The sequence below is a fragment of the Dipodomys spectabilis genome, unplaced genomic scaffold (assembly GCF_019054845.1).
Source record: "Dipodomys spectabilis isolate Male_0828 unplaced genomic scaffold, ASM1905484v1 ptg000073l, whole genome shotgun sequence".
In the NCBI taxonomy this organism is placed as follows: domain Eukaryota; kingdom Metazoa; phylum Chordata; class Mammalia; order Rodentia; family Heteromyidae; genus Dipodomys; species Dipodomys spectabilis.
This window is the reverse complement of record NW_024870750.1, coordinates 4,343,051-4,370,262: the sequence shown is the minus strand read 5'-3', so window position 1 is coordinate 4,370,262 and position 27,212 is coordinate 4,343,051. Positions and strand designations below refer to the sequence as shown.

The 27,212-nt window shown below is 38.9% G+C and overlaps 1 protein-coding gene across 1 annotated transcript in view; it reads right to left on the bottom strand.

The window, feature by feature from the left end:
• Daam1 (dishevelled associated activator of morphogenesis 1) overlaps positions 1-27,212 on the bottom strand; it is a 168,954-nt gene that overhangs the window by 21,494 nt on the left and 120,248 nt on the right. Inside the window, exons 8-17 of the mRNA XM_042682536.1 lie at positions 26,850-26,953; positions 26,033-26,099; positions 25,684-25,801; positions 25,187-25,325; positions 24,891-24,949; positions 21,615-21,802; positions 20,766-21,062; positions 20,352-20,459; positions 11,311-11,417; positions 2,879-2,963 (exon numbers count right to left, since the gene is read on the bottom strand). Coding sequence (XP_042538470.1) covers positions 2,879-2,963; positions 11,311-11,417; positions 20,352-20,459; positions 20,766-21,062; positions 21,615-21,802; positions 24,891-24,949; positions 25,187-25,325; positions 25,684-25,801; positions 26,033-26,099; positions 26,850-26,953 — 1,272 coding nt within the window. The remainder of the gene's footprint in view (positions 1-2,878; positions 2,964-11,310; positions 11,418-20,351; positions 20,460-20,765; positions 21,063-21,614; positions 21,803-24,890; positions 24,950-25,186; positions 25,326-25,683; positions 25,802-26,032; positions 26,100-26,849; positions 26,954-27,212) is intronic.

Here is a 27,212-nt window from a genome sequence, read left to right as displayed (position 1 = left end):
GTGGATGGACTGAGAGCTGAGAGGCAGACACAAGGCAGTTCATCAAGGGCGACTGTCTGGGTAGCTCCTAGGTGTTTCATAGTCAAAATGCATCACTGCATAGGACATGCATCTTTTTGTTTTTCCTCAGTACAGGAAGGGAAGGAAAGGAAGCTGGTAGGGCAAAGAGAAAGAAGAAAGAAGTGGGAAAAAATGATCTGTTTTACCCTCACTTTGTTTGAATTTTTACCTACTGGGCCAAGAAAGGCAGTTCTAGTCTCAGGGATCCTTTTGCCAATTTGTACAGCCACCACCTCCAGCTAGTCTTTGTTAAAGCAAACACAGTCATCTTTTCAAAAAATTTTAAGAGCTCAAGTCCCTCTAAAAGGAGAGTTGAGTAACAATGAGCATGGATGGTTTTTAGAAAGGAAGGGGGAGTTAGGTAAACACCTGGGAATAGGAGAAAGATATGCATCCCAAGGATGAGGAGGAGTTTATAAATCTCATCTCAGATCTGAGCCCGGCAGCCAAAAGCAGCAGGACAGGAAGGAAGGAAGGAAAGTAGGCCACAGGCAAATCACATAAGGAGAAAAGAGACACTAGTATCACACTTGCCTGGGAAGAGCAGTGCACAGTGGAGGAACAGTACAACAGGGAAGAAAAGTAAGAGCGTGGGAGCTGACCGTAGAGCAAGATGCCCACCGAATTATCAGGAGAGAGGCAGGTCAAAAATATCCTTCTTGGCTAGATTCTGCATCAGTAGACGGATTTTCTTACTTGTGTTTATTTGAAGTACATTCTATTTGCACTGCAAGCCCTTTTTGGCAAGATTTTGGAATCCTTTCCCTCAAGGAGGAATTTTGCTGGATGCAATTTCACAGTAAACAGATCTTGTGGAATGTTAAACATACGACCTTGTCGATAGGGGCTGAAGACAGAAGGACTAACGCAGCTTTGCACATAGTTCTTCACTCTGGGTTAGTGAAGAATTAGAAGGCAAGATCACCTGGGAGTTGAGGGGGACTGAGGGAGCTGGTTCCACTCTCCTAGCACACATTCTAGTTTTGGCTGGCTTATTGTGAGGAAGGGAAAAGTGTAGGGAGAGTCAGAAACACTCTAAAAAAGATCTTAAACTATCCCATCATGGTAGATTTGAAGACAGTGTCATGGAACTATTCTGATAATTAAATCAAACCTTCAAGGACAGCACGAGGAGCTTTTCTACTAGTAAGTATGCAAGTCCTCACCCAGGACAACTCCAGCAATAAGTCCACTTAGCGGATGATGCTGCCCACTTAATTCCTCCTTACCCAATGTTTGAGATCTTCTAGGACATCAGTAGGAAGCCTGGAAAATGTGCATGTAGATAGGACAGAAAAGCAGAGAACCTTCACCACCCAGGCCCACAGAATACCTTTGTCCATGTTTTTGGCGCTGAGCAAACATACACTGATGAAGCCTGAGTCTAGCTTGGGATCATGGTTAATCATGACAAATATCATCCTTAACTGGATCTAGCTCTGACAACCCTCTTGACCTGAGTCACTCATGTCTGATTCTGCCTCAAGGATGTGAGACAAAAAGATGGGATAACTTAGAGCATTCTGAGACTATTACTATAATGTTCAGGAAAATGTAGGTCCCACACCAAGGGGCAAGAGAAAAGCATGTGTGCTAGCTCAACAACACTGTTTTGGGGGATAACTGGAAAAAGTTGCTAAACATGTGGCATGGATGGAATGCCTAAGCAGAAAGGTAGAGAAATATTGCTGAACAGGAGTGGTACTCAGTGGGCACAAGGTTAAAAAGAAAATGAGCACCGGTGGCTCACGCCTGCAATTCTAGCTACTTAGGAGGCTGAGATCTGAGGATCACAGTTTGAAGCCAGCCTGGGTAGAAAAGTCTGTGCGAATCTTATCACCAATAAACTACGCAGAAAAAGCTGAAAGTAGCACTGTGGATCAGTAGTAGAGCACTAGCCTTAAGGACAAAGAGGCTCAGTGACAGTGCCCAGGCCCTGAGTTCAAGCCCCAGGACCAGCAAAACAAGCAAACAGAAAATGAACTATACAACTTGTGAGTGGGGATGAGAAGGAAAAACTGGGAGAGAACAAAGGAAGGGGTAAAATCCCCTCCCCCCACCAATGATTTCCTTAATAATAACATCACCTTAATAATAACAATTTTTGAAAAAAGGAATATTGCATGAAGACAGAGCAGGTCAGTAGATTAGACCAGCTTCTTGGCTGTATTATATGTATTATGTGTAGATACCACTATTAGCCCTGGAATTGAAATGGACTGCCATTTATGAAGAAGATAGTACCATGGACAAACAGAGATCAGACTTGGCCCACCCTCCATCCCCCCTGCCAAAAAAAAAAAAAATTGATCAGTCACCTAAGAACATGTATAACCATTGATTAAGGTGATGATTCTGAGGTTTTACAATGGCTTTTATAATGAGCCAGGACCAAAGACAAAATTTGTACTAAGAATTTACCAATGAGTCAGTTTATGTAATACAGTTTATAATCTCTTAGTGCTGGTGAGATTCTCAACATTCCTACAAAATGTAGATTTTTCTACTAAACCCAGCATATATATATATATATATATAATGAAGATATAGTCATTTAACTGCAGCTTGAGGAACAGAATCTGGCACCGTGCGTGCCCTGAATTTGGCTAATTTGTGGTCTGTCATCTTACTCATCATTTTAAGAAACTATAAGAGAATAAAATCATTGTCTCCTAAGGAGCAGCATGGAACCTTGGCTCAAGTTTTTCAATTGAGACATGTAGAAATTATCTATTAGCAACAACCAGAGTTTCTTAATATCCTCCTCCTGTGAAAAGTCAGCTGTCACTTAGGCTGTGAGAAACGTCTGGCAGTTTACCTGTTCCAACATGTCTTTGGGCAGATCTTCCTGTTCATCCATGGTTAGAATTGCCCGCTTGATTTCATCATTGGATAATTTCAACCTGGAGAAAGATTTTTTTTTTGTCATTAACAATATTGGCATTAACATTTTATGTAAGATAACTCCTTTTACTACTCTAGCTGCTGACTTTCAAGTATGGTTCTACTCAAAACTCTCAGTGAAAGCTTATTTCCTGACAATATAGGATTTGGGGTCTAAAAACAGGAATTCGAAACTGCTTTAACATTCTTTCATGGCTTTGTAATGCACTGCTAATGCAGAGAACAAGGCTGCTATGTTCTATCATTTAATTTCCTAAAGCAAGGGTCTGGAATATTAGAAATAAGGGAAAACACATGTAATTGTTTTCTTTTACACACAGTACCCATGAATTGTAAGTGAGATGAGAAAAATTAAATTCCTGGCCCGATTATGTTAGGAGTATTCCAAGTTTGCTGTCAGGCTAAAAATGACCTTGAGAAGGTCAAAAATCACAAGTTACTGTTAAACAGTTTAACAACAGTTAATATACAAAATAAAGTTCAAGCTTCAGGCTCTCTCTTGTGATTGTTCTTCTGTATCTCAGCCTCCTGAGTAGTAGCTAGGATTCCTGAGAGGAACCACTGGTGCCTGACTCCAAAGGATTTTTTAAACACAAACATTGCTTATCTAGCTAATATCTTAAAAGGTAGAATTTATTAAAAAATACTAACCTGTTTTGTTTGCCATAAAGTTAAATGATTTTTTAATTTAATTAAGGTTTGTTGTGTAAAGTCAGAACAAAATGGTGTTCATTGTAAAATATAAAGGTCATGAAAGAAAATAGACTTATCAAATGTGTTTTTATTAGTTACAACAATAATGATAAAGGAAATGATCTGAATCATATTTTCAGCTATGACAATGAAATCCCTTTTTATCTGTAAGGTACGCATACTTACTTTTTTTTTTACATCTTTATTCCTTAACAACTTACCACTCTATTAATATGGCATATTAACATTATCCAGCCTGTTCTTTAGTCTATTTAAGAAGAATCACATTTAGGACTTGGGATAAACACACAAATAGAGAGCAAGAGGTCTATAAGACACATGCAATGTTTGAAGGTAGGAGCATTAGTATCAGACAGGCTAGCCCTCAGATACAGTAAGATTTTAAAATTTATCAAACCTCAGTTTCCTCATGTGTAAAACAGGGGCAATAATAACTACATAGAATATTGTGTGTGCGTGCGTGTGTGTGTGCGTGTGCGTGCGTGCGTGCGTGCGTGCGTGTGCGTGCGCGCATGGATTAAATGGAAGTGCTTTGCATAATTCCTGGCCATACAGAGGGCCCAATAAACTGTACATAAAGTAGTATTTTTTAGATCTCAATATTCACATGCTGCTGACAAGACATTATAAACACTGCTTGATATGGTCATCGTGAACATGTGGCAAGGTACTCAGACCCATCATCACACCAGACTCTTTCCTGTGTAGGACATTAGGGCTGGGAGAATCAGAAGAAGCATCCTTATTTTTAAAGGTTGCATCTCTTCAAAGCACAGTTTCCTTAATCTTTGGGAGAATTAGGGGATCAGCAACATTCAAGACCCAGACACGTACCTAGCATGTCACAGAGGTGAGTGCAAGTCCTGAATGAGTGGACCGGACAACTCAAAGGCGATGGAAGGAGAAAGAGCTATACCCTAGGTACAGTTGAACGAGACCCACTCCACTGTGGACACAGCAGCTTTCCTCTTCTCCACACTTTGACATGATTTTGTTTAAATCACTCACCTTACTATTTAAACTACATGTCATTTCATGTGTGAATAAGGAGGAAAGAGAAGGAACAGATTTGAGGATCCTATTGTACTAACACCATTTTCATCTATTTCATGTTCTCAAATTCAAAGGTAGTATCCAGGCAAAATGCCAAGCTTTCTGTGTTGACAATGAGGCCTCTTCTATTCCCTCACCTCATCTGTGGAGTCATGATAACCTCTATGCTGGGTAGGGAGACCCTGGCCCTGGAAAATTACGATACAGAAGCCCCATAATTAAATGGAACAATTTAGCTAAATTGGCCCGGGTATACAACAGGAGGAAAATGGTGTCACAGCTTGTGATCTCAACTGTCCAGACTCTGAGTACCCCTAGTCCAGATTCTTGAGTCAATATAAGTGCCAACACCTTGGTGTAGCCATGCAAATCCAAGAAACAGCAACACTAGCTGTGACTGAAACTGCCACTAACGAGAACTAACCAGCTGTGATCAACCCAAGAAGAGCTCTGTTTATACGGGGAAAAAAATTAGTTCTGTGTCCTTTTCACACCAAGTTAAAGAAACCATATTATATGGTGTAGTTCTGCTGAGTCCTTCTGTTTTACATTTAAAAGAAAAGGAATTGAAAATCAGAGTGAGAACAATACTTGAAGTATCAGATTTGCATTTCATTAGCTTCCCATATGGAATGCAGAACTCCTTGCTTTTGAAATTGTATATATTTATGTTCCTCAGTCCCCAGAGGCTGTCTGGATAAAACACCAGCTCTAATTTGTAGCAATTCTGGTTTCTCTTAATGTGACACAAAGAGACTGGAGACTTTAATGGATAGTACTTAAGAAAATCTACCTGTCAACATAACGCCCTGCACACGCCTGTTGGATCAGACAAAGAAACCCTACCTTAGAGGAAAGAAGAGAAGGGTAATTCACCCTCTAGGGCTATTCTATAGGTTGCACAGTTCTTAGTATCATCTATCATCCACAGAATGAGCTTCTAATCTCTGTAATTTAAGGACCCTACTGATTCTAGCCGTTTAATTGCTTTTAAAGGTTGGCAGTACTTTGGTGTGCAGAAAGGTGGGAACTTTTGACACATCAACTTCAACTTTCTTTATAAGGCAGGAAACAAAGCAGTCATCCTTTTTTTTTTTTTTTTTTTTTTAGCTCTATCATGCTGTACTCAAGTATTTTAAAAAATTGCTAAGAGAACTGCCACATCCAGGTATTAATTAAAATAAGCTAAAGATGGATAGGTAGACCAGCCTTAGCTCTTGCCTCAAAGGATTTAATGACAAACCTCCTTTTTGTAACACAACTTTTAGTAGTTTATAAAACCCAAGCTGCCATGTCAAGTGAGTATCTGAAAAAGGAAGGCAAAACACTTAGGAAGAATGTATTTTAGATGGGAACATCTTGCAGTATAAACTTGCTTCCAAGTTCCTTCTTTTCTTAGTTTCCTTTTCCCTCCTCTCCTCCATCCCTTCTTTTTCTTTGGAAGGGAGAACTTTCAAAAGTTCTGTATCTCTTTTGGGGGAAAAAAACCCTCAATTTTAGATCGCTATATTTCACTTATATTCAAGCAATAGAAAATGTTACTTGCTCTGTGAAAGGCCTGGTGTTTAAGAACTCGGATTAAGTTGAACTTTAATAGATAATATAATCTAACAGATATAAGGCAGATATTAATGGCTTCTGGAGCCCACTGTGTCCAAGTTTGCAATAGGAATGGTCTTGCTGCCATCAAGTTTCCCATTCAAATCCATGTCTTCAATTCTGTCTGAGAGCTTAAAGTGAACTTGACTGTTCAAGCTATAAACATCCACTTACTGAGCATGAGGAAAACTGACTGCTTGGCTCCAGACTGAGGCCAAGGCAGGTTCCCCTAACCAAAGCACCCCATAACTTCTGTAGTATGTAAAGAACAGCTTTAAAGAATAACCAAACACTGTGGACATATGTGGTTCATGAAAACACAGCCATATATTATTCCACATATGGAATATGCCACAGGCTTTCATCATGGTAGACTTTTGCATAATAAATGATTTCTGGGTAATAAGTCCCCCTACTCATCAAATAAGAAAGTAATTAGTCAACCTTTAAGAATGAAATAGCAGGAAAGAAGGAAGATAACTTTGAAAAGGTCAGAAATCTTGCTATCACCTTTGAAACATTTCTATTCTTTGTCCCCAAGCACTAAATCAGATGTCAAGTCCAATCAAGGCTTCTTCATTCCTGTCAGTTCTATTCCTTATCAGGTCTCACTTGAACCAGAGAGAGATACTCCTATCTGATGGCTGGCCCTTTATTCAGTTCTTGACTCCTTCTACCTTACTCTGCAAACCCAAGACTAAACTTAAAACTAATTAAAACAAACACATCTGAACAAACTGTATAGTTCCCTGATACATATCCCATGATACATACACATAGCCTATAATCTGAGCAGCTACCATGGATAGGTACCTTGCTATGGGCTTTGTGTGAATTAGGCTAATTTCACAAGCCCCTACAGAACCTCTACTTTTTTGTTTTTGTTTTTATATACATTTTTTATTATGAAAATACTGTACAGAGGGGATACAGTTACATGAGCAAGGCAATGAGTACATTTCCTATCAAGCATTGTTGCCGCCTCCTTTGTTTTTCCCCAGTACCTCTACTTTTATGCCCTTATAAAAGCCAAAAACATGCTAAGTTTCATTCATTGCAACTGACAAATTGTGAGACTGCTGTAGCAGCAGGTTTCATGCAGCAGGCTTTATTGGCTTCTCCAAGGCTCCTTGGAAATGCCTTCCCTGCTCCTCTGAACTTGTCACAGCGCTTCTTTGCCCTTGGTGGCCCACTTTCTCCAGCAACCCCTGTTGGAGCAGGCTTGCTCCAGCATGAGCTCACACAGCTGAGGAAGGCAATTAGCAGAGTTCCATGTGTCCTTCCAGTAAGACGAATGTAGTCCCTGAGTTCTTCATGTGTCTTCTCATGTACTACATTGCTTATTCTTTTTCAGTAAGCCTTGATCTTTCAAAGGCAGCAAAACTGTGTTAGTTTGCTTTACTTCATTGTAACAAAGTACCTGACATAAGCACCTTAAAAAAGGATCAATGTTGGGTAGGAAATGTGGCTCAGTGGTAGAGTACTTCCTACCATGCATGAAGCCCTGGGTTCCACTCCCCAGCACCACATACACAGAAAAAGCCAGTGGGACTGTGACACTGTGACTGAAGTGATAGAGTGCTAGCGCTGAGCAAAAAGCTCAGCACAGTGCCCTGGACAGTCCCAAAGAAAACAAACAAACAAACAAACAAAAAACCCAAACAAAACCCCACCAAAAGGAAAACCAAACAAACAACAAAAAAAAGGATCAATGTATTTTTGGTTCATGGCTTCAGTTCATGATCCCATTGCCATGGTGAGGCAGAGCATCATGTACAGAGGGCTAGCAGGTCAGAACTATTCACCTTATGGCAGCCAGGAAGCAGAGAGACAGACAGGAAGGGGCCAGAAACAAGGTATAATCTTCAAAGGCCTACTTCCTCACCTATGCTGCCCACCTTCCAGTTTCTACCACCTTCCAACAGTCCATTCAATTGTGAATCCATCACTTCTAATCCATTGATTAGATCCAAGATTTCATGTTACAATCAGTTTCCAAAAGACTTTCCTTTAAGCATTGAACTGGGACCAAGTCTTCAATACAGGAGCCTTCGGAGGACATTTCCCATCCAAATGACAATACCATTTTAAGTTCTGGTATATCCTATGGCACCTAGCACAGTGATAGGCAAATAAATGCTCCAAAATGATGACTAAGAAAAAAGCACTACACACTTTCATAATCTCTTCCCCACTTAAACCCTTACTTCCTTTTGTATGTAATAACTGTCTATGAAATTAAGAGAATCAAAGAATGCTAATAGACTTAAAAATTAAGTAAAATACAAATTAAAATTAAGTCAAGCTGGGTGTGCTGGTGCACACCTATGATTGTTGTTACCCCAGAGTTGGAGGTAGAAAGATTCCAGTCCAAGACTAGCCTGGGAAGAGATCCACATGACCTTACATGAAAAAACAAACTAAAAGAAAACAGACTAGGGATGTAGTTTAAGTGGTAGATAGCTTACCTAATAAACATGAAGCTTTGAGTTCAATCTCTAGTACTGAAGATGAAATAAAATACATAAAATAAATCAACTTTCCCATTTACTACAACACATTTAATTTGTCAATATGTGTTGTCCTAATGGAAGCGTGGAACTATTGATTACCAGGCAGAATACCATATGATACTGAATCTTCTGTGAGACTGAGGGTTTTAAACCCTCACATTGGGTCAACGGGTATTCCAAAGTCTTTTGTTATTTACCATATACTTTCAATTGTGATTACTGAAGTCATACCTATTCATTAAATTGTATTTTAATAGACAATCTAACAGATATAAGCCAACTTCTCAAAACTGTCTCCCAGATGGTTTAGACACATATAAATTCTATGACATTTTTGAGACAACAAGGCAATTACATACCACAAAGATGAAATCATTCCTTCAATAATGGAATGCTAAATTTGCCAGAAAAGAGTTTTAGCTGTATCTATAACTACCTAAAATACCCTGACTGGCACTTAATATTGAGAAAAATCTGTCTATAAAGGAACTAGGTCACAGTTTTAGCTACACATAAATTTTAACACTATAGAAATTAAAATACTTCAGGGATTCTGAAATTTTAAAATTCCCCTAATCTTCATTATTTTTGAAATTAAGAATGTTATTTGTATGCCAGAGAATGGTGGCTTATGCCTGTAATCCTAATTAGGAAGCTAAGATCTCAGAATTGTGTTTGGAAGCCTGCTTGAACAGGAAAGTTCATCAGACTCTTATCTTCAATGAAGCAGGGGGGAAAAACAGTTGATAGTTGAGCTGTGGCTCAAGTGGTAGAGTGGTATACCACCTTGAGCAAAAATGTTCAGGGACAGGCTCTGAGTTCAAACCCAGAACCAGAAAAAAAAAAAGGTATTTCTAAAAAGAAAACAAAACAAACAGTATACATTGTAGAAGAAAATTGACTGGCTCTTCAAGTTATTTTTGGTGGTATTTTCTCAAGGCAGATAGATATTTTATCTAACCTATGCATGGTACCTGAAGCAAACATGACAAGAAATAAAGTCACCTGCAATCCTAGTTACTCAGGAGACTGAGATCTGAGGATGTCAATTTGAAACCAGCCCAGGCAGAAAAGTCCATGAAATTTTTAACTAAAATTAACCAGCAAAAAGCCAGAAGTAGAGCTGTGGCTCAAGTGGTAGAGTGCTGGCCTTGAGCAAGAAAAGCTAATGGACAGCACCCATGCCCTAAGTTCAAATCCTAGTACCAACAATAAACAGTAAAAAATAAACAAAAACCCACTCCCCACCTCAAAAGAGAAACACAAAGCCTGTCCATTCACATAACCTCTAGATAGAACAGAAATAAAATGTTAACAGAATGTATAAACTGTATTCAAATATAAGGACTTCACTACAGTTCTATTATCTCTTTCATGAAAAGAAACATCTGCTCCTCAAAGTAATAGCTATCTGGTCAAAAATCAGGCTTCCGTGCTGAAAACCAAGTACCAGCATTTGTGTTAAGCAAATCACAAGTGTAAGCTCCAGTAAGTAATGGGGACCATTACTTTTCATCTTTACCCTCCCCAAAGGAGTCACCTTATACCAACCTCAAAGCAAATACAGCATTCCTTCTAGAACACCGCAGCTTATCTCTAATGCTCCACTCTCAGCATTCTTTGCATCTTCACACACCTCGTAAGCATTAGGTGGAAATCTCTTTTAGAGAAAAGAAACTAGATACAGAAAAGCTACTTGAAATGCTCAGAACAACCTGACATTATCTGGAGTACAATCAGATCCCTGGCTCCCAAACTTCCCTCCAGGTTTCTGTGAAGGTACCCTAATGATGAAAAAGACTGCTCAACAGAGCCAACCCTGGATAAATTAACATGTCATTGAGGTTTGAGATTTATATATAATTTTAACCATAAAAATGTTCAAAAAGAACATGATATCATATGAACTTGAAATGCAAAAAAAAAAAAAAAATGACATCCAAGAGCAGAAAACAGAACCATCAGAGCCAGGAGCTGGTGGCTCACACCTATAATCCTAGCTACTAGGAGGCTGAGATCTGAGGACCATGGTTCAAAGCCAGCCCAGGCAAGAAAGTCTATCAGATTCTTATCTCCAATGAACGACCAGAAAGTGGAGCTATGGCTCAAAGTGGTAGAGTTGTTAGCCTTGAGCAAAAGAGCTCAGGGACAGCGCCAAGGCCCTGAGGTCAAGCCCTACAACCAACAACAAGAAGAACAAAAAGAATCATCAGCCAAGTTCTGATTCTGTGACAGCATTATTCAAAGATTAAAGTTCGTCTGCAGCTAAGAAATACAAACATAAAAAAAATCAAGTCTATTTTACAAGTTTTTAAGGAAGAAAAATCAACTTAATAGTTGATTTGGCATCAAACTGATTCATTTCTAGGGGAAAATGATACCCGAAGTCATTCTTCATGGTAAACAGAAGGGGAAAGGCCTGTACCTAATGAAATAACAAGCATGTAGTTTGAAGCCACATAAGTACCTTGACAGAAGGATGTTGCAGTTCTGAGCTCTCCGGCCATCAATCACTGACAGCTCTTTGACTTTAAGTTTGGAACTCAGTGTGTCATCAATGGCATCTGCTTCTTTCTGTAAAGAGTACGAAAGAAATCCATCAAAGTCAAGCAGGGACCCTCAGACTTCAGACATTTTCTTTCACCCACCCCCACACAGCACACACAATGTGTACATACACACATGGGCCAAGCTGAGCTGAGAGGTGGCGGAGCCCAGGGAAGGTGGTGGGACTGAAACAAAGGGTACGATCTAGTTGGCAACAAGAAATAATAAGAAAAGCTGACCACCCACATTTGAGAAAGCTTTATTTGGAAGAACAAAGTACTTCCAAGTGAAGATGCTAAGTGTGAATAAATTATCAATAGTGATGCCATTCTTTTGTCCCTCAAATCCCTATGGACAGCAGACAGAAGAACTGTCACCATGAATCAAGCTCAGTAGAGGCTTGCCATTGCTGGTCTAGCCATTTGCAGGGCCTGTTCACCTCAGAACCATTTACATCATTGGCACTCAAGAAAGCTGAACAATAAGACCTCTCAGATGTCTTCCGTGCAATAGGAAGTTCCCAAGGCTGATGCTACCTTTCATTACCCTGGAGCCTGACTATTCAATACATTTTTTCAGTTACCGGAATTGACAATTAAATGCTACCTGCATATTCTATTTGCATATTCATTCCTGGCGGCCAGCCATAATTATGAAACACGCATAAAACAATAGCAGACAAAATAAAATTTGAGTAAACTGTATATCAGAGGTTCTGACAGTAATAAAAAGCTCGAGATTAAAAACAGAAAAACTTGAGTAACAAGTTTGATTTCATGAGGAGGCTGAAGAGGTCTGGAACTGTATCATGGTTCAGAAAACAAAGGCACTATGGAATGTATAATATTAATTCTGTGAGGTTAAAGCCAAATGATTCTTGTGTTGGGTTGGTAGATTTTCCTATAGATACTCTATTAAGAATTGAAACCCAAGGAGGAATTATCTAGGATTTTCATGACACTATCTAAAAACCAGTAACAGCATAACTAAGAAATGAGGCAAGAAGTTGTGTCAAGCATAGTTTAGGTAGTAGTTCACTTACCTGTTTGGAGTTACTGTTCACAAAGAAATCCTACAGCCATGGCAGAGGCATGGGAAAGGCAAATCAGATACATGCAGTTCAGAAATCATAGCAACAAGCAAGAGAAAGTCAAAGTAGCTAAGGAAGTCAATGGTGCAGGTTAAGACATGATTTGTGTGCTTCAGTAAACATGATGACGTGAGACTGGCTGAAAGTACATTGAAGGGCATGGAACAAAGCATTTTGGATAGAGCAAGGCAATGATATTTGTTGCACATAATTTTTAAATGGTAGCAAGTAAAATTCAGAGAAAGGGTTTAGAAATGCCCAAGCTAGAAAAGGAACAAAATCTCTTTGAAATAAGCACTAAACTTCCACTTATTCAACCTGTTGATTTTTCTTGTTTCTTCCTTACCCGTCCTGTCTGTCTGCCCCAATTCCCCATACTGGGCCTTGCTTTCTCTGCCAACTCCTTGCCAATTTTTACTTGATGTTGGAAGATTATCAATCACATTTATAAACTTATGGATGCCATTATCACTGTTATGTACTACAAAAATATGTTTTTTTGTGGAAATAATTTTCCTGTCTTCTTGTATTGTAAGGAAGGTTTTTAAAAAGTCATGTGGAAGAAACTAAATCAGTACTATTAACCCTCATTCTGTCTAGAGGGTCCAAATCATGCCTGTAGGTGTAATGGGTAGGAATAAAGGAAAGGCAAATGAATCAGGAGGCAGACAGTGGCTCACAGGCTGTGTAGCCACTGGTGGCCCTATCCCAACTACCTTGGGCCTGTTCAAGAATATATAAGGTCTACTGCGTTTTAGTGAAATAGCATTTTAAAGAAGGTGTGGAATGAAGAAGGGAAAGAAAAAAAAAAAGAGTTGACACTTCGGAAGCTGCTAGGAGTAGTGGCTCATGACTGTAATCCTAGCTACTCAGGAGGCTGAGCTCTGAAGATCACAGTTCAAAGCCAGTTCTGGCATGAAAGTCCCTGAGATTCTTATCTCCAGTTAACCACCAGAAAACTGGAAGTGGCACTGTAGCTCAAAGTGGTAGAGTTCTAGCCTTGAGCGAAAAAGTTCAGGGACAGTGTCCAGGCTCAAATTCATGTCCATGACCACCACCACCAACAAAATGAAACCAGAAAAGAAGAAAAGTGATAGCTTTCCTTGCATATTTCTTGCAATGCTACAGTGAGAAAAGCACTGGAGTAAACAAAGCTTTGGTGTGCAAAGCACGCTCCAGCAACATGTACAACTAGCATTTGCTCAGCAGATTCCTTAAGATCTCGCTGGTCTCCACAGCATTGGAAAGGCCAATTTTACACAGATGAGCCGTTTCACACAATTCTTTTAGCGAGAAACAGAGCATGTCCTCCTTTTGCTCTCTTTTCAAGAATGACATTTAAAAATAAGTTGATAACCACAAGAAACATTTCTTCCTCTCTCATACCAAGTTTTCATTTGCCCTTTTGCCCTTGTTAGAACCATGAACTTTTCTACTCTGAGACTTCTTAAGACTCCTCTAAAAAGTAGTTTCAAGCACAGAAAAGACTTTGGTATAATGTTCTATGAAGTCACTGTAACCTATTTTTATCATTATTGTTTTGTTTCACAGAGAAAACTGATACTTGACTTTAGCTCCTGCTTATGACTTCCTCTAGCAACTCATTCTACATCTTAAGTTCTATTGTCAGGAAATTTATTTCTAAGATAGTAGCAAGTAGAATCAGGCAGCTGTCTTTTATTGGCTATGTGGTTTGTGGCTCAGTTTCCTTATCTGTAAAATGGGTTTAACAAATGGATTATTATGGGATGATGCATATAACATATTTTATACAGTTACTTGACACATATTTGTGAGATCAATATTGGATGGTATTACAACTGTTTTATCTTTCAAACTGACAAACAAATCTACTTATTCCCCTTTTGTTCTTTTCTCTGCTAAACTGTAGACCAGCTAGCTGCTAAGGACCTTCTACTTGTAATCACCAGGAGCAGTAATAGTGAATAGTTAATAACAGCTAAGTAGTATATGTTATCTTTCCAGAGGTGTGAATGAGAAATGCCACGGGAAAGTATTGCATTGTTCATCTCAAGACGGTACTTCTTTAAAGATCTAGTACTTAGCACATTACAAATAAAATTACAAAACAAAAAACCAACAAAAAATAAAATTACAAAAATGAGTTGGGGGGGGGTATGCTAGAGATAAACAAACTTCTAAGCTTATTTCAAAGAAGATGCTTTCTGAAATCTTGAATTAGCCACTCAAAAAATGGAGGGAAGGGGCTGAGTAAAGTGGTAAACACCCACAATTCCAACTCCCAGAGTCATAGGGAAAAGGAGGATCACAGTCCAAGGATGGTCCCAGGTAAAAACATGAGAGATTATCTGAAAAATAACTGAAGCAAATATGGCCCGGCAGCATGTTACAAGTGATAGAATGCCTGCCTAGCAATTAGGAGACCCCTTTAAACTCCAAATAAAAATCAGAAGGAAATATAAAAAGATATTTCTAGTTGGCTTGAATCAAATATAATAGAATTTCCTATATTTGATTTTTCCAGATAATTTCTAGTGTAGGGCTTAGGATTTTGAACATAAAGTTGGTTCTTGCATTTTCTTGAACCAGTACTAATAAATTGCTATGAAAAAATAATGACTCAATACTTCATATGAAAAAATAATGACTCAACACTTCATAGATATGATCATCCTTATAGAAATGATTTGTAATCTCTCTGAGGCTGAAATACCTTGGTAAATTTGACAAAAGCTGGAGACCCCTCTCCAGAAAAATGCACACACCAATATTTACATAAAAGCCTTCATTTGATTAACTCTTACCATGAAACCCAGTTATCAACCTTTAACTTTACACTTCAGCTCATACTTTTCCCTCCTGCCTTCATGTGCTCAGGCAACGGATTAAGATTAGTGAATAAATTCCCTAAGTTATACACATTTTCAAGGTTACAATTAGATCTACAGAATAATGGCAACTGTGAGAAGAATAAGAAAGGAAAATTTGTTGGTCACTTGTAAAAAGTCAAAAGATACTACTGAATGTTCCAAATGGACTCCAGAAATAACTTCCATACTACATATTAATAGTAGAGGTCAGATTCTAGAGCCCGAGACAATAGTTTGCCTTTGTCACTTACATCAGAAAATAGAGGCTTTGAAGTGTTATTTTATACACTGATCATAAGATCCTAAAAGAAGGGCTGTTCTCAAGCAAAGGGCAGAAAGGAAAAAACTGGTCTGTGAGATGCTGTTATAAAGCTGTGACTCCCTTTAGGTAAATGTGGTCTCTCATGCTCATTTTTAACTCTGTTCAATTGCATGGACAGGGAAAAATGAATTTATAGCATGTCCGGATGGAATTTCTCTTAAAACAGACATGAATACTGTTTTATTGTATCTGAAATAATTCTGATATACAAGGTGCTATATTAGGTCTTAAAGTAAATCTTTGTGGCTGACCTAGAAATTGTATCTAATGTTGTTTCCATGAGGAAAAGAGTGCTGAGATTCAAGAAACTGACTTTCAAATGAACTCTTGGAATGTGAACGGAGGTTTAACTACATGCTATTAAATTCCATTTCATGTAGCACATAAGCTTACATAATCTGCTCTGCACACCTTTGATATATGCACCGAACAAAACCCAAATAGGAGTGGTTATGTTCAGACAACCGAGTTAAAGAAAATCCTCTACAAAGTCTGGTGGTGAAGATGAATAAAACCAGGGATTAGGAACAACAACAAAAATAAACACCCTAAGAAGTATTCTGCTTATAGTCCTTATTGTGCCACCTGTTGGGCTAGCAAATGCACACTATGCTATATTTTTTAAATTATGCTATATTTTTAAAATATCTTCATAGCATTGGGGTGAGTATTAAAAAACTAAAGCTGTATGTTGGGGCTCACACTTGTAATAGTCAGTTAGAAGGCTGAGATCTGGAGGATGGCAATTTAAAGCCAGCCTGGATGGAAAAGCCCATGAGACTCCTTCTTTAAAAAACAACAAAACAAGCAAACAAAAAACCCCACAGGGCTTGAAGCATAGTTCTAGTGGTAGAGAGCCAGCTAAGCAAGCCAGCAAAGTGACCATGAGGCCCTGAATTAAATATCCAGTACTCTCCCCATAATAAAAAGAGAAAAGGAGTAAATGCTTTGAAGGAATTAAATTTTAAGGTCAGTAAGATTAGGAACTGAGTATATCATACTCAACAGCAGAAACGATCTTTTAGTTCATATTATACTTAGTTACAGATTTTTCATCTCTGCTTTTTGGTGAGCATATGTAAAAATTGAATGCATTCACATCTTTTGAAATATCTCACACATAAACATACAATATCTGATTGTTTTTGTAGCCTACCCTGGCCTTAAATAGTACACTCTGGTCTTAGGCTTGCAATCCTCCTGCCTCGGCCTCCTGAGTGCTATAAGTGTGTGCCACCACACCTGGCTAAATATTTTATTTTAATAAAGTATAAAATTGATAAATGTAAGTGTGTATAAGTAAATGAGTGTGCTTATGTATATATGTATGTATATAGGTACATATATATGCGTATGTATCACCTAAGTGCCATTTTATTCATCTAAATTATTCTTCTTAGTATTTCTAAGCTATCTCAAAAATCTTACTCTATGTAGGGTTCCCATTATATGCCAGCAATGGTATTCATGTTTTTCTTTGCCTCTGAAAAATTTATTTAGCCAAACAACTGGCCAGGATTTTATAGGTCTGGAGGGAGGAAAGAAGAGACACCATGGGGGGTGGGGGGAAGGTTCCCAGTACATTCTGGGATAGAGAATAGGGCAGCTCAAATGTGGTGAAAATTATATAATATACTGCCAAGACAAATGGAAATGCCATGGTCTCTTTGATGTTGCCACTAAGAGATGAGGGTCATTCAATGACAGGCATTCATTTCCTTCATTCTGTTCTACATGTTCCAATTAGAATGTCTCCATCTTTTGATTTTCTGGCTCTCAGCATTCAGTAAATTCAATAAAATGGCATAGATTGCCTTCATTTGGAAAATATGCTAACGGTTTAAAAATGTTCTTCTTCAACTCTTACACCAAAAGGGGAAACATGTTTGAATTACTCAAGCTGAGCAGGTGTGTTGAAACTTTTCTTCAGGAAATATTGCTGAAAATATGATCACAACTCATTCTACTTACTAGCCTACTTAGTGTTAAGTAGAACCAAAATGTTCCGGTCTAGCCTGCCTGGAATGACTACTGATTACTTAAACAGTGTTTGTTGCTAGGAGACAATTGCCCAATTGCTGGGCTTTCTGCAATCTTGTCTCCCAGAGCTCTTGAGAACTGTCCACATATTTGTCCCAGAGCATTTTGGCAGCATCCTTCTGCACCTTCTGCTGAAAGCAAGTTAATTATGAGTCTTGTAAACTTGGGTCTTTCAACCACCTGCCTTCACAATAAATGCAACCCACATGCTCAGGCTTGAATAGCATCATTTGCTGTTTTCTCTTCATTTAATACACTTCTCCAAGTTCCCAAACCTTCATCTCAGACAGCCAGCATTAGCAATTAAAACTGAAGTGGAAAGCAATAAGACTTGTAATCAGGTCAGAAGATGACCTTACTAGGATATCTGCTTTAATGGTCTATGAGTTTGTGTCAATGTCCAGAGGACATTTTCTTGGGACAGTAGAGAGAATAGAGACATAATGTAGTTAATAATGAGAATCTACACGGTATGGCTCTAAATGCACCTTTTGTCCCCATGAAGCTAAGGTATCTTTCTACTGGACAATGTTTTACCTTTCTCTTAATTTTTCTTGATTTGGTATGCATAACATTGTACAATTTGCCCTTTTACTAATGGAGGGGTGTATATGTAGGCTTATGTGAACACAGCAGGCAATTACTGTTATTTTTGTACTTTTTAAACTACCACAGAAGGCATATTTTTGCTTAGTTTTCTCCCTTTTACACCAAAATATTCTCGCTATAACTGGGCACTAGTGGTTCACACCTGTAACACTAGCTACACAAGAGGCTGTGATCCAAATATTATAATTCAAAGCCAGCCCTGGCAGAGAAATTTGTAAGTTCCTCATCTCCACTTAGCAAAAAGCCAGAAGTGGAGGTGTGGCTCAAGTGTTAGAGTGCCAGCTTGGAGCAAAGAAGCTAAGCAAGAACACAAGGCCCTGAGTTCAAGACCCAGTACTGGCACACACACAAACTATTCCACAACTACACTGGCTAAATAACACTACTCCCCTACCCTATTTCAGATGGATCACTGACTAGCTTGAAAAAAAAAATCTTTGGCTTTCGTTTCTCCCAGCCTCAATCCATCCTCTCCGATGGTGCTTAGCATTTGTATTCTGAGACATTTTTTTCTCAGGAAACAAGCCAAGGAAACTGACTAGCTGCTTGTTGAGGATACTCCACCCTGAACATGATTCATGCAGGAGGTGAAGAGCCTTCCAAGACAGTCCAAGGGAAGCCCGCTGTACAGATGCCAGCACGCATGTCCTCCAATTTAAGATACAATACACTCACGTCACCATTCCTCTCCATTAACAATCTTTAACAATCTTACTTCTCACTCTCATGGACTCTATTTTTTCCATGCCTGGGGCTCTAATAGATTGTTTGGGCATCACCTTTTCTTTCTTCTTTTGGACTCTCCACATGTCCACCTACCTTCCTGTGGCCTAAGAGAGCCCTACCAAGAACTCCTCCAGCTGGGCGCTGGTGGCTCATCCCTATAATCCTAGTTACTCAGGAGGCTGAGATCTGAGGATTGCAGTTCAAAGCCAGCCTGGGCAGGAAAGTCTGTGAGACTTTTATCTCCAATTAACCACCAGAAAACCAGAGGTGGCGCTGTGGCTCAAAGTGGTAGAGTGCTTGCCTTGAGCTGAAGAGCTCAGGGACAGTGTCCAGGCCTAGAGTTCAAGCCCCACAATCAACCAAAAAAAAAAAAGAAAAAGAAAAGAAAAGAAGAAGTCCTCTATTGGTACAAGAGGTATCATGGTGTGGCCAGGCCTCACACAGTGATGTGGTCTGGCCTCATCAATATGAATTGGTAGCAAGGGCCAAATCACATGTTCAGTTCACTTCAATAGATTCTGTAGTTCTATATGCATCATTGCCACCTTTACTTTCAGCTTGTACAGCCCCACTACTGAGCCTATCATGTTTATCACATATGGTGGAATTTTCTCTTTAGGTTCTGGTTATCACCAATCTTCATACTTCTAAAAAGTTTATCACCAAGCACTGGTGGGCTCATGCCTGTAAATCCTAGCTACTAAGGAGGCTTAGATCTGAGGATCATGGTTAAAAGCCAGCCTTGGCATGAAAATCCATGAGACTTATCTCCAATTAACTAGCAAAAAGCCAGAAGTAGACCTGTGGGTTAAGTGGTAAGAGTACTAGCCTTGAGCATAAAAGCTCAGGGATAAGAAAAAGAGAAAAAAAAAAGTTCATCTATTCCAAAAGGCTTGCTTCTGATAGTAACTTCTCGATATGTACTTTTTCAACTCAGATAAACAAAATGGCATATATTTTATATATATATATATATATGAGTTATTTAAGTATATATGAATTATTTTATGTAACTCTATTTTTTCCCCCTACTGATCCATTTTGACTATAGCAGTGATGAAAAGATACAGAGCTCTTTACAACAATGGAGACATGGTATGATGCTTCCTAACAAAGAGCTCCATTAGCTTCAACACATAGACACTAACAAGTACTCATGTGGAGATGAACTCTGTATTTCTTTGCAGTAACATACCAGGGGGTACCAAAGAGCCTCGTATTAAAACAGCTATCATATCACACGATAGCAGACGGTCCAGGGATCATGCACAAACATATGATTTATTTACTATTTTGGTATCTTAAGGTCACATGTTGTTTACCTGCTGTCTTTGGTAGGCAGAGAATGTTCTTTCCAGGTCTTCAAGATCTAGAATTTTGAAGACTTTCGTATCATCAATTTCAGTCCATACAGTTCCTTCCAGTTTGTTCTAGAAACATCAAGTCAACAAGTCCTGTGGTTTATAGTTATACATAAAAAGAACAAGTATTTTTTTTAATGCTGCTATTCCAAATTTTTCATTCTATAAGGCCCTCAAAGTGAGCTGGCCTCAAGTTATGTGTCATTATTTCACAAGTCTTATCACTTAATAGATGAACTGGTGAGGATCCTGAATCCCCACAATAAAATGAAATCATTTAGCGGTGGAGGCTGCTTCCCCTTCCATGATCTACACAATGAGCTGCTGCTGCTATCCATTGGTGGATCAGTGGGAAAGGAAACACAAATGTCTTACCTCAGGCAGCTTAGACCAATTGAAGGATTTCAGGGCATTTGTGGGCTGAGGAATGTTTTTCTTCTTGAGTGTCAGACCCACTGGAGCACCAGGAGGTGGCATGATGCCCCCTAAGGGAGGAGGCCCTGGGGGAGGAGGAGGACCACCAGGAGGAAGGGGTGGGGGTGGGGGAGGAAGCATTCCACCTGGCAGGGGTGGGGGTGGTGGAGGAAGAAGTGATCCAAGCCCAGAGGAAGGAAAGGGACCCCCTGGGGCTCCAGGCGAGGGTCCTCCTGGGATGGAAGCACAAACGGCTCTCTGAAAAGAGAAAAACAGGAAAAGTGAAGATTAATGGAAGAAGAAAATTAATTGGATGATTCCAAGAAGCTGGAATTACTTTGCCTAAAGCATAGGTTACAGAGAAATCCACACTTCAGAGAATGTAGATTTGTGGGGCAGGCAAATAAAATCGTCTTTTCAGGGCCTTTATGGACTTGGTTTAGTCATCCCTCTGTATTTGACACTAGAATGTTTGTCTGCCAAGCATTTATAGGTCTTTTGCTTCTTCCACCATCATATAGTTTGGTTTCCATGAAGTCAGTTTTCATGTTAACAGGTGAACTTAATCTGCTTGGATCTTAGCACAAACAAGGTTGGTGCTAAATACCCCTTGCCCCACCCCACTACACAACCACTGTTGCTGCCAAACCTACATGATGGCAGACAGAGCAGGTCATAAATACGGCAATCAACTGTGACATCTTGGATTTGTGTCTCACATCAGAAATTGTCTACTCTTAGGGATGAGGGAGTGAGGCAGCAGACAGCAGACAGACAGTGTGGACAGAAGACACAATGAATGGCCCTCACCCTATTGAGCTCGTGGAGCTGTGCCGTGAGGTCTGCCACCTGCTGCTTGACTTGCTTATGCTCAGTAGTCTCCTTTTCAAGTTTCTCTTTCATTTTATTTAAGGTCTGCATCATTTCTTCCTTCTCTTGAGTTTTGGCATCACATTCTCGCTCTTTCTTCTCCAATTTCTGTTGTAGCTCATTGTGCTCTACACAAGGAAACAAGTGGATATGGAAACAGGAGATGCTTCAAGGGTGAAATATTTTTCTCTATAAAGTAAATCAACTGAAGATGATGAGAGAGGTTGAGATTCTTCATTACGGGGAAGGATCATGCATTACTGCTGTCTGCTAAAGGGCTGTTAAACAGTGCTCATGCTTGGAAGGGACTTCAGATGAACAACTTCATTAATTATATTCTATAAAGACCAAAGACAGAACCCTCTAAGGCATAGTTCAGAAAGTGAAACAAAAGTTTGAGCAACTATCCATGTAGGAAAATAGTGACTGTTTGGTAAGGTAATTTAGAACACTTTCTTATAAATGGACAAATTACTCTACTAAGGAAAATGAGAATTAATAGAACCTCTTCTCATACATTTGAAATGGGATGGAGAGAAGTCCAGTTTGGCTTGTGTCCACAATTAGAAGGGCTGAAAGGGGAGGTCTCATGCTGTGAGGAAGCGCTGCTGGCAGACCCAACATGCATCCCAATACTGAATCATGTTTTCAGTTACCCTTGGAAAGCTATCTTAAGTATCTCATGCTTCCAGCGAGCAATTATTAACAATTGTGGAAGCAAATCTCTTATATTAAATATCTTAAGAGCAGTAGTGTGGATGAGCATGAGAATCAGAGTAATATGGGAGAAAAATATTAGTTCTCAGTTGTGTTTTTAATGACTTCTCCAGTCCTGCTATAGGGAATAGGGCATCCAACTTAGCAATGTAGTCACTGTGTCAACGAATATTATAAGCTTGCTGACAGGAGTGATGAGCTTTGGAAACAGAAACAATGATGTAGATTTTTAATTCAAATACGTGACCCCAATTCCTATTCTTTTTATATTAATAAATTCACTAGAGATATAACCCACTGGGTCTGAGCTATACAGAGCTGGTCTCTATTTCTGAATTTGTTAACATACTTAAATTCTTTGTCTCTGACCTCTCTTCTGTGTTCACCCTACTCTCACCCCAAATTAGGATTTCTAGGAGGAGTCTGAGCAATTAGTTTTGGGTTTTTTAACCAGGCTTGGAGTTAAGGTAACTTCTATCTCACTTCTATCATTTTGTGGATGCCTCTCTGATATCTACAGATCTATATTGAAGAACTATTCTATTGCATTCCATTTTGCTGCTTCTTCTGTTTTTCATTTTTTGGTCTGAGGCTCAAACATGGTATCTGATGCTTTTGCTGATGCTCCACCACCTGAGCCATGCCTCCAACCCCTATTTTGCTTCTTTTATATCCATTCAATTCCTTATGCAAAATTAAAAAATGAGGAATGGGGGAGAATGAAAGGGGCTAAGAGAATAATAGAGGGGGCAGACTTGTTCAAAACACACAGTATGCATCTATGGAATTATCACAATAAAACTCCCTGAAGAAAGCACACAGGTCACTTAGCGTTGCACATATTTACCTAGCTGTGTCTCAGAATCATCTAAGAAGGCTTAACCAGCTCCTCCCAGAAATACACTCGAAAGAATCTATTCTATAGGGTCTGGGCAGAGCTTAGGAAACTGATTTGCAAACACTCCTTATGCAATCCAGATGTAGTGCCAGGTTTGGAAAGCTCTAGCCTAAACACTCTCCATACATGACAACCATTCATTACCAGCCATTCACTAAGCGTTTACTGAATACTTCCTAGGAGTGATATACTCCAATGAGAATTACCCCACAACTATTCTACAGTTTTCATGTCCATAGAAGCTGTTTCCTCACAGCCTCCACCTGCTGACTATTTAGCCAAAATGTGCTCTCTCAAATGTAACCGCTGAAATGTCCAAAGAAGAATTCACTTTATCTATAGTTTCTCTTTATACCATGCTCATGACTTCACTTCCAACAATTCTGTCCCTCCCATCAGCCTAGAGATTTTATTCTATACTATATCACTCACCAGAACTCTGTTAAAGTTATTTTTAATAAGTGTATAACTCATCCGTGCTCGTGCCATGCTAATATTATTCTACTTGTTTTTGACTCCAAACCTGATGTCCCACATATCCTCCTCAACACTCGAGTCTCCATGCTGTAGAATGTAGTGCTAAAACACTGACCATTTTCTACTTACTCTCCTTCCTCCAAGTTTGAGCTAAGGTTTCTATTCTTTCCATTGTAGTCTCTGGAATTTATTTATCAAAACACACATTTAGCCTCACTTATATCAAAGGAACGTGGATATATATGAGGGACTTGCCATAGAGTAGTATTTCACATTGGTAATTTTCCCGTGTAAGGCCCTTCTTTTCTCTCCATGGCAATGGACAAATGAGAGGAAAGGAAATGATTACACCTTTCTATGTTTAAATACTGAGATGAGGATGAGTGTTACTGTATTTCAGTTCACAAGTGTGGTAAGAAAATGTTGGCAGGGAATATGAGTGTGCTCACAGAGAGGCCAACTTAAGGTGCTAATATTCTGGAGGAGGAAGAAGGCTATACACTTCTGTGACTGGCTGGTACCACAAGGAACATCAATGTCTGTCATGGATATTGAATGATAATATCAAAGACACATTCAAATATTGACTAATTGCTGGCCTGTTAATGTTTAACAACACCTATCTCTACAATGGTCTTTGATTTTCTGCATGGTTTCTCTTTTTTTATGACTGGTGCTAAATTAAGGTCAGGGAGGAAACTGGACTGGCATAAAACAAATAGCCTGCTCTACTCTTAAAATTTTGGTAAGCCCTGGAATCCTTTGTTCTATTTCTTAAGACCTAGTGTGATTTAAAGAGAAGTTATGGTGCATAAGAAGAGTTCAGCTGCTTGGTATTGTAAAAACTTGGAATTAATGAATACTGAACAGCAAATGTTACAAGTTTTTTAAAAAAATTATTGTAATAAAAGGATTAAATAATTGGGACTTAGAATGACAAACTAAAATAGCTTAATTTTTTAAAAGCCAGTGAAAAATGTCTACAACGCATGGAAAAATAAAGGCTGCTTGATGTTCATAAGTCAACAAGAAACACCAGTGCAAATTTCCAAGAGGTACAAAGAGCAGAACCATTCAATAACCAATCACAAAGTGTCTTCTCTTGTCAGCTCTGGATCATTTACCTTTTCTCATTTTTTCTGCTTGTTCTTTCCATTGCTTAACTTCGTTTTCATTAACCAACCTATAAAACAGTAAAAGGAGATCTCATTACAAAAACCAACAACCATGAAAAACCCACTGCTAGATGCATGCTTGAAGCCCGTTTAAACCCGTGTTACTTAGATATATTGCATGTGCTTTTATAGAAACTCATATATGTCCAGTAGAACATGTCAGTTCTTCCAGATGTTACTTTGAAGTAGTATAAAATATCTTACATGATCATTTTTCATAGGTAATGAAAAAAGAAGAGACTTACATTCGTACAACATTCTTAATATTAAAGTTCTCCAAGGGTGTAGAGTCAGGGTCTTGTCCTTTGTCATTTTGGATAACTATTTGCTGCACGATTCTATCCAGCAGTAGCCAGTACTGAACAGTGTTCCCGCTCCTCTTATCTAAAAAGAAAAGGAATGGCAGAAAAAAGAATCTTCAAGTTCTTTGCAAACTAGGATGAATGTTTTTTCTCAACAGTAGTCACCCTTTAAAGCCACAGAACCCAAGAAATGTTTGTCATCTGTACCAATCCAAATGCACTTGAATTTTGACACATGATGATCACTTTTTTGTTTGAGAGGCATTTTTTCAGCTCTTTCTAAGTGCATTGTAAGGCATGTGTTTATTTTTCAAATCAAAGTGAATTAGCTGAGACTTGGGATCCATGATGTGAATCCAATCTAGTCATGCCATTCCAAAGACAGAGCCCTTCGGAACAATGTTCAAACACTCAGCCACACCTGGGTAGGGCACACTCACAAGGCATCTGGAGGCAGTGGTGCAGGATGGACATAAAGTGAGGGTAAGCTTCACTGTGAGTCAGCCTCTTCCTGGTCAGCTCAAACATCTGAGTTGCGCTTTTTGTGTCTATGTGAACCTATTTTACAGAAAACACAAATCTAAGTCCAACATCCAAGTTCCTAAATTCCCCAGTGGAAGGAGGGGAAATCCAAGGCAAACAGAAACTAATCCTGCCACTTAGGTAACAAAACAGAACTTTGACTTCACTCATGGGTTACATTGGTCCATGTCAATTCTATAACACACATTTCCAGAGGAAAATCTATGAGCTAATGCATCAAGTCAGAATAATTGTGAGAATACATACCAGTTCAAATCTTTTGGCAAATTCTAGTTCATCTTCATTTCGGAGCATTTCAAAAAAATCTAAATGTCTAAAAGGTAATTGAAGAAAAGTTACCAAAATATCCTACAAACAAAATACATGAGATTTGGGACATTTACATGGACTTTCTTGACTATTTAGAGATAGCTCTAAAAGAAACCAGGTAACAGAATCAAATGCCTTGTTTAACTATCTTCTTTCTAAAGAAAAAAAAAATACCATCTGTGTTAACAAGCTCATATAACCACACTTGACTTGCAATTCCATTAAAGATCATGAAAGAAATGACCATGTCATTCATTTTTTCATTCAAATGTTTATTAACCACCTACTATGCATGCATTCTACAGTCTAGGGATGATACAGTTCTATGAAATCAAGTGTAACAGGGTAAAGGGAAGGAGAGTGAATCTCATAGTAATTGGAACAGCCTCTCTGCAGGGAATAAGGACACAAGTAATCTGGACATCTATGAAAGATCACTTGATGTTGAGGAAATAATAAGTGCCTAGGCTTGTAGGTACCAAAACAGAAGACCATGCTGAGTTCGTGAATGAGGGAGAAGGGTGGTAGGGGGACATAGATAGGCCTAACGCTAAACCCATGTTAAGTTCTCTATACAACACTTTGTTTCCTTCATCAGCAAAGTTCTTACAATAAGAACACAATTAGCTGAATTAATATGCTGATGTTAGCTCTTTAGGTTATAGATATGTTAAGGCTGACATGTGATATGGTATGCACTACACAAATGGAAAAACAGCACAGACTATCTCAAATTGATAGCAATCTTACTTACCTATCTAATGTTGAATTTTCATGTTCCCGTAATTTGTCTATAACAGGTTGGATTCCTAACATTAGAAATTCATAGCGAAGATGAAGTCTAAAGTCCAAACTCTCCTGAAAATGAAAGGATAATGAAAGATGTATTCATGTTTTTCATTTCTCCTTCCACCCCCCTCTCTTTTTGTGGTGGTGGGAACTGAACCCAGGGCTTCATGAATGCTAGACATGCTAGCCATATCCCTAACTTTTTTGTTTTTGAGACAGAATCTCACTAGCATTGACTAAGCTACCCTTGAACTCACTAGCCTTCTTGGTTCTACCTCTCAAGTAGTTGGATTACAGGCAGGGACCACTAAGCCCATGTTAAAAGTAT